Source organism: Mucor mucedo (genome assembly GCF_025094135.1).
Source record: "Mucor mucedo strain NRRL 3635 chromosome Unknown EV154scaffold_11, whole genome shotgun sequence".
NCBI lineage: Eukaryota > Fungi > Mucoromycota > Mucoromycetes > Mucorales > Mucoraceae > Mucor > Mucor mucedo.
Genome location: NW_026252295.1, coordinates 10,648 through 21,252, shown reverse-complemented (window position 1 = coordinate 21,252; position 10,605 = coordinate 10,648). Strand labels below are relative to the sequence as shown.

The 10,605-nt window shown below is 39.0% G+C and overlaps 2 protein-coding genes across 2 annotated transcripts; both read right to left on the bottom strand.

Moving 5' to 3' along the window:
- Positions 1 to 380, bottom strand: EV154DRAFT_397453 (uncharacterized protein; the record flags this gene model as incomplete). Its single annotated transcript, XM_051595212.1, has 2 exons — positions 1 to 194; positions 284 to 380. Coding segments are annotated over 2 exons (291 nt in total), but the record flags the coding sequence as incomplete, so codon positions are not given.
- Positions 381 to 2,768: 2,388 nt separating this feature from the next.
- Positions 2,769 to 4,401, bottom strand: EV154DRAFT_574121 (uncharacterized protein; the record flags this gene model as incomplete). Its single annotated transcript, XM_051606421.1, has 1 exon — positions 2,769 to 4,401. One exon carries the CDS (start codon positions 4,399 to 4,401, stop codon positions 2,932 to 2,934), a length of 1,470 nt encoding a protein of 489 aa, XP_051461698.1. The 3' UTR covers positions 2,769 to 2,931.
- Between the last annotated feature and the right edge of the window lie 6,204 nt (positions 4,402 to 10,605).

Here is a 10,605-nt window from a genome sequence, read left to right as displayed (position 1 = left end):
TCGGCCTATCCCCATATGGCCGGCGGTAGGGTTGGCATGTAGAAGGTCAAACGTAACATCACGAAGTGAAAGAGGTAAAACTGGATGTGGACCAAAGAATAAGATACCAGACTCATCAGAAAAACCATTAGGAAGAGGGGATTCTTGACGAATTTCTTGGCAAAATGGATCCTCAGTTTGAGCAGAGGACAGATCTGAACCATGAAGGGAAGCGATAAGAGCTTGAGGTGGATGTCGTTCTACGGGTAGCGACTAAGAGCATCAGGACCAGCGTTTTGTGAACCAGGACGGTAGACGATGTCAAAATCGTGTTGCTGTAAGCCCAAGGTCCATCGAGCTAGTCGACCACGAAGATCAGTAGACTTATGATTGTTCAAGAATTGTAAGGCATGGCGGTCGGTGATGACAGTGAATTTGGTACCAGTTGTGATAATTGAGAAATAAAAAGGGAAAAGTAATTGGGAAAATAAAGCAAGTAAAGAAATGAGACTCTATAATCCTTTATTATAAGTTGGAGAGTTTGTCATGATAAAAATAGAGGTCCTTTTTATATTCAATTATTACTTCAAGATTTTTCCTGCGCAGATCGAATTGACTATTTACCCGCAAACTGGGAAATGGTAGAATTAGATTTAGAAATCAGATACATATGAAACATAGCTTATTGTTATATACAAGGAGCTAGTTGACCCATATCCGGCACTTCTAGAGCATTATAGTTTATCCATTTAATGACAGGGTCCTTGATTGGATTACTAAAATAAATTTATGAGAAACTAGAAGATTCGGCAGCTACTCGACCAATCCAGGAACGATTATGAAATCTGATCTCAGTTTGACATATGAGGGAGCTGGTACTGTGTCGTACCAATAGGAATGTATTCGCAATATGGTACTTATAATACATAGGTTGTATGTATTATAGTTGAGTGACAAGATAAGAGTAATTATATTCGTGGAATTAGACGTCAAATACGACACCAGTGAGGTAATGTGCGAATTTCTTAATACCCCATACGATCGCAAGGGCTTCGACTTCTGATACACCATAGTTCTTCTCAGCAGGGGCCAACGAACGAGACGCATAGGCAACGGCATAGGCACGTTTATCGGTAGGGTCACGTTGACACAGGATTACACCAATACCGGCAGTACAAGCACCGTCCGTGTGAAGCTCGAAGGATCTTGAAAAATCTGGGAATCGGAGGATCGGTGCAGAAACCAGCGCATTACGGAGTGTGACAAAGGCGGTTTCGTGAGGTGTATTCCAAACCCATGAGGCATCTTTCTTCAAAAGGTCGTTGAGTGGGGCGGAAATGACCAAAAATTTACTGATGAAATTACGGTAATATCCAGCCAATCCAAGGAAAGAGCGCAAAGTGGTAATATCAGATGGCTTTGGAAAGTGGGACACAGCACGGATTTTCTCAGGATCAGTATGTAAACCATCAGGAGTGATAGCATAACCGAGAAAGGAGATACGATCGCTGACAAACTTACACTTCTTCAGGTTAGCCGTAAGAGATGCCGAACGGAGGCGAGATAAGACCGCGTGGAGATCCTGTAGGTGTTGTTCAAAAGTGGGACTGAAACAAATTATATCATCCAAGTAGACCAAACAGATTTGCCACCGTAAGCCAGCCAGAACGGATTCCATAAGTCGTTGCATGGTGGCAGGGACGTTGGTGAGACCAAACGGCATACGGACGAATTCGTATAGTCTACTTCGACAGATAAAAGCGGATTTGGCCTTAGATTCTTCGTCAAGTTCGATTTGCCAGTAACTCGAGGTTAGATCTAGAGTGGAAAATACTTTCGAGTTACCTAAACTGTGGACGGTGTCATCGATGCGCGGCAAAGGATAGACGTCCTTTCGGGTCACAGCATTGATCCGGCGGTAATCGACACAGAATCGAGGAGAGCCATCATGTTTCTTGACCAGTACAACAGGAGATGCCCAAGGAGAGTTGCTAGGTCGAACAATACCTTGTTGTAGCATTTCGTCCAACAGAGAGTCAATAGTTTCATTTTCACCAGCAGACGCACGAGGAGGTGGTGTGGTATTTGACAAAAATATTACAAAGAAAAAGTAATGAGAAAAAAGTATATCTTTATTCGAGGTAAAAATAGACTAAAAGACTCTGCTGCGATGAAATAATTGATCCTTTTTATATTGAACAACTTCCCCTGGTAGTTGTGTCGAGTCAACCTTTCTGGTCTTGTAATAAATCTATACTCAGTATCCCGCCTTACATTAAATGAATTCTACTCGTTAGAATTGATTTCAAATAACGTCGCCCTGAATCAACCGATCTGGGACACTCTTATTGTTCTGTTTAAAATACAGAATTCCAGTAAGGTATTGTGTAACGGTGGCTAGTTAAAAGATGCATAAGGTTTTTGTGTTTAATTGGCTGTGGTAGAACATGTAGTTATGTCTGATCATTTATCCATTCTGTTGATTATTTTTATCTAAGACATGGGTAAATATGTGATCCTAAATATAGAACATCTTATCGATGTTTGTATATTTAGTTGTAGAAAATAGGCATCCAAATATTCCATGCACTACTTCTCTTATACACTTACAGTCGTATAAGTTGGGTTTATCAATATATAAGTAAATGAACCATTTATATAAATAGCTGTTCTATTCTCTCTATGGGTAGCTAATCCATTTAGAGAACTATTAATATTAAGTTTCTCTTTCTTATATTTCTTGATTTGATCGGAGAAGCTTCTCTTCCCGACCGGTGATATCGTAACTCAGTGGTATAGAATTCTATATCCAACTGTCATTCGTATATCGATTTTAAGCCAATCATGCAATCTTTTTATATAGAAATATGTACTCATAGTAGGAGTCGTTGTGTAGCAGTATACAGGTGTATGCTGTTACTCAATATTAAAGGATGTTTTTATTCCATGTTTTTATTTTATTCGATTTATTTGTTTATTCTCAAATAAATCATACCCAAATACGACAGGTGGCTGAGATAGGGGTCTGGTGTTGCCGGTGTCAATGGAATGTTGGACTCTTGGTGTCACAGAAGATGGTTTGGAACTAAAACAATCAGGAAATTCTTGTAGTAAAATTGTCATCGACGCATGTTCAGAAGGACTCAGGTGTTGACCAATAAAAGGCGAAAAATCAGGCATGGCTACAGATGCTTGAGGATTAGATTGGTTGGACACATTGTTAATGGATAGATCGTTCTGAGAATACAATCTAAGGGTCGGTGACAAATATTCGAAATTAGCAATATGCTGTCCTTTATTAACATGTTTAAAATCCTTATCTAAATTAGCCAACTTGACTGTAGCAACACCATCGGCATTAAACTTCACAACACCCGCAGCGACGGAAAGCATCTTCTTCATGACAGTGTCATTAGGAGTCGAGATAAAGGCGAATGCCATTGGAGGACCAGAGATGTCAACGTAGGCATGTGAATGACGGGGTAAGCGGAGGGAAGAGACCATTGCACATACGCCGGGTGCTGAAGGTGACAACGTTGAGATAGACTTGGGCAGGCGGATCTCATCAGTATTGGTGTCGATGAGAATCTTGTGGCGCTTAAGATTTGGATAGCCAAAAATAACTTCATGTGCCAAGTTAGGAGCAACATGACAAGCAAGTGATACCCGAGTATTACCCAGCATGGCTTTGACATAGGTAACACCGAGAGAGGAAACGTTCTTGTTGTCGGCGGTTGTAAAAGCGGCAGCTTTCGACGTATCGTATTGGAGACCAAGACCAGAAGCGATAGTAGCACGAACAGCTGAAATGCTGGCACCAGTATATACGAGAGCTTGAACCAAATTGCCTTTGATAGTCAGACGGACCCGAGGTGTGGAGCAAGAACCACTGCTGAGATCGACATTGTTGCATTGCTGGACTGGGTCGATGCTCTGGATAGCGGCGGCATGTTGAATCCCAATAGGGTCATATTCTAAAGGAATGGCAGCATATTCGATAGTCTTGGCAGCGGACATACTATGCACCTGTCTGAAGTGGGTGGATTCAGGGTTTTGGGAGCATTTCTTGGTGAGGTGTCCAACTTTCTTGCAGATACCACAGATAGGTTGACCATCGGAGGCCCAAAGACGCATCGGATCGGACTTCTCACGGGTTTTCTTGTGTTGAAATTTACCCGAGCGGGAGGACGAATGAGAGTGGGAGCTGGTGTTAAGAGCATTGATTTCCATTGGATCGACGTTCTCATAGGTGGTATTGCTTGTGACAGAAGTGGGTTGAATGGCTGGACTAGAATCAATTGACAAATTGGCAAAGGCGGATTCCAATAGTGTTTCATCCAAAGACAGAGATTCTTCAATAGCGATTGCTGATTTGGCAATGGATTCCCAAGAAAGCTTGTTAGCGATGTTCGGCAAAATCATGTTACGGATCTTTGACGATGTACTAAAATCGCACTATTTAACATATAAAATCGCATATAAAATCATTCCATCGATCCTTGATCGACAGGTACATAATATCATAACACTCATAAAAAAATAATAGCATAAAAAATATCCTGAGTTATACATTTACAACTCAGGGTTACTAGATATTCCAATAGAAGATCCCATTTCGAATAATAGATTGGCTACACTGATAAGGCTCATCAGTCATTAGTAAATACAGCCAATAATACCAAGTGAACACAAACGAGCCATAATTTTACCCACGCTTTAAATAACTATAAATACCCCCCTTTCTTTCAGAGATGAAAGAGGGATTCACTTTTAATAAGAATAAAAAAGCCTACAAGCAATATTAATCTTATTCTTCCTGTTTTTTTATCTTTTATTTTTCCGTGTCAAACAAACCGTTTTTCCACATTTTTTAAGATTACCTCCTTGTAAACTTTTTACTTCCAACTACTATCCACTACTATGACTACTTCTGGTTCTCCTTCCGGCCCTAGTGCCTATGACCAACTCGCTTCTGGTTCATCCAACAAGGAAATGTCTGCTGGTACTCCTGACGCTACTTTAAACACTCCCTTGAATGAGCAAGCCTCTGCTGAATGGCAAGCTGCACAAGATGAACGTGTACATAGGGAAATAGATGAAGACATCGCCCGTATTCCATTTGAGCAGGATAATCAGGAAGTCGATTTAGACACTGACATGCCTTTAGCTGATCCTATTACGGCTGTAACTTTACAAAGCCCCACTAGTATCATTAATAATTTACTTAAGCAACGTGAAGCTACTACGGAAGCCATGGTAGCTATTCTTTCTAGCGGTTATGTATCTAAAGAGGATCATGATCGTGCCTATGAAATGTCCCTTGAGATTGAGAAAAAGAATTCCATCATCCAATCTTTAGCCTCTACTTCTAAGCCTGTACCATCCATCGGGATTAAAGGTACCGAAGCATCAAAGTACGCTACTAACCCAGCCTCAAATGAAGGTTTATCATTGAATCGTACAGATCTGCCTCGTCTCCAAATTACTGGAAAGACTTATGCACAATTTCGTGGTGAGAGAGTTTTTAAGTCCATTGATGATTTCATCAAGACTTTTGAGGAAGTCGTATTGTCCGCGAATCAAAACGTGAAGACTACGTGGAAAAAGTTAATTACTGTTTCACTCGCCGACGTCTTGAAAGCTTGGATGAGAAAAGAACTCCTTGTCTGTGACTCTTGGGCCGAAGCCAAGAAAGTCCTTGAAAAGAAATTTGGCAATCGTCAGATGCGTGTCCTTGCTACCAAGGAATTAATCTCCATGTGTATGCACTCAGATGAAAATATCTCGGACTTTGATAACAGATTCATTCAAATGGTCGAAGAATCTGAGTACCAAGTTTCGGACCGAATCATGGCCGACTTGTACTTCCTTGCCTTGCCTGCTCATTGGCAAACTAACGTAATGACAGTTGTAAATTCACACCAAGTGGAAAATGTCCCCTGGACAGCCGAAGATGTGTATAAGGCTGCAACTAATGTATTTGGGGATAAAACGCCTAATAATGATGGCAGTTCCTCTGGACACAAGCGTAAGTCGTACGACACGCCTGATGCCAATCGTACGCCTAAAAAACGTACGAACCACGATGCTAAATTTTACTGTAAGTATCACGGAGATAACAACTCCCATGATGAATCCACTTGCAAGTATGCAGGTAAGTCTACCGATGACACCTCTCGCACCTTCGATGGCCCCAGTCATCAACGAAAATTCCTTGGAAGTCAGAACCGACCCAAGCCTGCTACCTCTTTTGTCCCCTGCACCCACTGTGGTAAGAAATGGTCTCACGGACATCGTTGTCAAGAATATCTTGATAAATTTGGTGATAAGAAAATCCTCTCTGTCAACAAAGATCGTAAGGGAAAGAAGCCCGATCGTGGCGGCCCATCCAACAACTTTGAAAATGACAGTTATGAATGTAAGAAAGCAAATGAAAATGTATTCAATCCTTACAAATCATTAATCACTCCTCTCATTCTTAATAATAGAAAACTGAAAGGAAAAGTAGACACAGGAAGTGACACCACATGTATCAATAAATACATTTTAAATAATCTCTTTCCTCAAATAAAAATAAATATTACAAAAGGCAATTTAAATTTCCTCTCTAACTCTGCTAAAAGAATCGGTCAAACTGAACCTATGAAAGTTAGATATCTTAATGATATAAGTTTTGAATTTTGTTTTGAAGTGGTTGAATTTTTAGATCCACTTGATACAGAATATGACATATTGTTAGGCACAGATATCCTAACTCATTTAAATATTGGTTTAACTAATGTAGCACATAAATATCCAGATGATGAAGAATCTGAAGATATTCAATTCGAAAACGCTAACTATGATCCTTCGGATAAATATGATCCTGAAAATGCTGAATTTGGCACAGCGATTGAAAGAGAACAATTTATGAATTTTATTGAACCTTCTGTAAAAAGAAACGCTGAAATTAAACCGGGTCAGTTTTGCAATATTCCTGAAAGTATCGTTAGAATACCTATAAAGAAGGATGCCACAAACTGTTACATCCGTCAGTACCCGTTACCTTATCATGCTCGACCTGAAATAAAGAAACAATTAGCCGAATGGTTAAGTTCAGGGGTTGTAGTAGAGAGTAAGCCAAGTAACAAATTTAATTCACCATTATTAGCCATTGGAAAAAAGGATGAAAATAACAATCTTACCAATACAAGAATCTGTCTTGATCTCAGAAGACAAAACATGAACATAGATGATTCGTTGGTAGAAGATTTTGCTGTCCCTAATATCCAAGATATTTTTGACAAGGTATCTACTGGAGTTGTATTTAGTCGGCTTGATTTAAAGTCTGCATACAATAGCTTCAAAGTGGATGAAGCCAGTCAAGAAGTACTATCTTTTATGTTTGATGATAAAACCTATAAATGGGTAGGAACTTGTTTCGGTCTCAAATTTGTCACTAGTCAATTTTGCCGCGTTATGAATATCATTTTTAATGGTGAAGCACAAATAGCCACGTACGTTGATGATTGTTGTATATTCTCTGATGCTAAGAATCATGCCAGCATTGTAAAGAGAGCAATCGATAAATTAACTGCTGCTAATCTAAAAATTAATTACGCTAAATGCACATTCTTTAAAACCAGTATCTACATGCTCGGGTTCGTTATTGGACCTGGCATCACAAAAATTGATCAACGTAGACTGTCTAATATCCACGAATGGCCTATTCCTAAATCAGCTGAACAAGTCAGAAAAATCATGGGTGTCGTCTCATATCTGAGAAATTACGTACCAAAGATATCTGACATAGCTGCTCCTTTAGATAAGTTGCGAAATGATAAAGATGTGAAAAACAAATGGACACAATTTCATACTGATCGTCTAAATAATATCAAGCAAATACTATTGTCTAAAGCTGTGTTACACACACCTCGTATGGAAAATAAAATGTACCTTGAAACAGATGCCTCGCAATATGCTGCATCTGCCGTTTTAACTCAACGTGATGATAAGAATAGAACCATCATCATCGCTATGGCAAGTACATCTTTACCTACATCGGCTCAAAACTGGTCAGTCAATCGACGAGAACTATTTGCCATTTATTACGGATTCCAAAGATTTCGATCCTTATTACTGGGTCATCCAAAAATAGAAGTCTGGACCGATCACCGTGCTATTACATTTTATTATACCACGCACGTTCCAAATCGAACAATTCAATCTTATATGGATGTTTTAAATCAATTTTCATTCACGGTCACCTACATCAAAGGAATTGATAACGTCTTGCCTGACCTGCTCAGCAGACTATATCCACCTTTAGATGATGATAAAGAACTTGAAGAAGAAGATAAAAAGATCAAACAATTGAATCGAATTATTTTGGAAAGAAGAAAACGAAATCCCGTTGAAAGTTTTAAATCTACCGATAAAATCACATCGACAGATAAGTTTATTTACAAACGAAGCATTAAGAGCACAGACGCAAACCTTAATGTATTAGCCGTGAAAATAGACTCTCCACAGTACAAAACAAATCCTACCGACTATATCGCTCCACCGATTGAAAACAGACATAAACTATTACGTGATGCACATAATCTGGGACATTTCGGTACAGAAAGTATCGTCCAAAGATTGCACGAAGAAGGATTACACTGGACTGGAATATTCACCGAAGCTAAACAAGTGGTCAGCAGTTGTATTGATTGCGCACGACACAATATAGCTCGAAAAGGGTATCATCCATTAAAGTCTATAGTAGCTGCCGAACCTTTTGCACACATTGCATCAGATATGGCTGGACCCTTCAGTGTAACTGCTAATCAAAATGTCTACATCCTCATTGTCGTTGATATCTGTACTCGCTATATCGTAGCAAAGGCTCTCCCGAACAAACAAAGTGATACTGTTGCAAATGCTCTCTGTCAGATCTTTGGCGACTATGGTTTACCTAGTACCGCAATTTTAACAGATAATGGGTGTGAGTATCGGAATGGGTTGATGGCGTCGATTACAAAGACCCTCGGCATACCTCATCGCTTCTCCACACCTTATTACCCTCAATCCAACGGTTGCGCAGAAAATGCTGTGAAAAATATCGTAAATACGGTTAGGAAAATGTGTGGCAATGATACAAGCAAATGGGACACGATCTTACCAGCAGCACAATTGTGTTGTAATTTAAAAATACGCAATAGAACAGGCAGTAGTCCTTTCTCACTTATGTTTGCTCGACAGTTCCCTACTATACAGGATCGTAACGACCCTTCAACACAATCTTCTCTTCCAAATAAGGTTTCTACAGTGGATGACTTGATAAAAAAGGCTGAATACATGGCTGACATCGTCTTTCCCGCTATACACCAAAGAACGAACGAATTAATGAAATTACAGAGAAAAAGATTTGATGATAATCACTACCTTATTGATATTCCCATTGGATCAACTGTCATGGTGAAATTACCGTCCCGAGCAAGCAAACTCTCTCCTCTATATGAAGGACCATTTACCGTCGTCACTAAAACCAAAGCTGGTACATATGTGTTAAAAGATGAAATGAATGAGATGCTCCACAGAGACTACGTACCATCAGAACTGAAAGTTGTTACCATCGACGAAAGTGCCATTGAAGATAAATTATATGAAGTGAAAGAAATTCGCACGCATAAAGGGCCAGTCAACGATAGACAATATCTCGTAAATTGGGTAGGCTATGGTGAACGAGAAAATTCCTGGCTTGACGCAGCTGCATTCTCGGATCCCGAAACAATTCGCAAATACTGGGTTAAAGTAAATGAACAAAAGAAATTAGACCAAGAAAGAAATGCTAAACTGGTCGCGGATTCTAATAAACAACAACGGAAATCGGTTAGCAATGCATCGTCAACAGACAATGAAGTTGTAAACATACCATCTAGTAAAAAAAGAAAGCACAACAGTAAAAATAGTTCCAGTCAACTACGTGAACGTGTCTTAAGAAGTAAAACAAGAAAGAACTGATAAGAGGAAACCCCTTGTACAAATAATAGGCGTATAAAAAAAAAAAAATTTGTATAAGCCCCAATTTTGTATCTCAGTCCCACTTTCTGGATTTTGACATTCATGCATAATAATTATGGTTACTACAAAGTATAAAAAAAAAAAAATGGTACTTAAAAAGTAGTAGTTGTATTTTGTTGTACATCAATTAATAATTCCTTATTTCGCGAGCTGCGCTAACGCTGGTGGGGGAGCATGTACTAAAATCGCACTATTTAACATATAAAATCGCATATAAAATCATTCCATCGATCCTTGATCGACAGGTACATAATATCATAACACTCATAAAAAAATAATAGCATAAAAAATATCCTGAGTTATACATTTACAACTCAGGGTTACTAGATATTCCAATAGAAGATCCCATTTCGAATAATAGATTGGCTACACTGATAAGGCTCATCAGTCATTAGTAAATACAGCCAATAATACCAAGTGAACACAAACGAGCCATAATTTTACCCACGCTTTAAATAACTATAAATACCCCCCTTTCTTTCAGAGATGAAAGAGGGATTCACTTTTAATAAGAATAAAAAAGCCTACAAGCAATATTAATCTTATTCTTCCTGTTTTTTTATCTTTTATTTTTCCGTG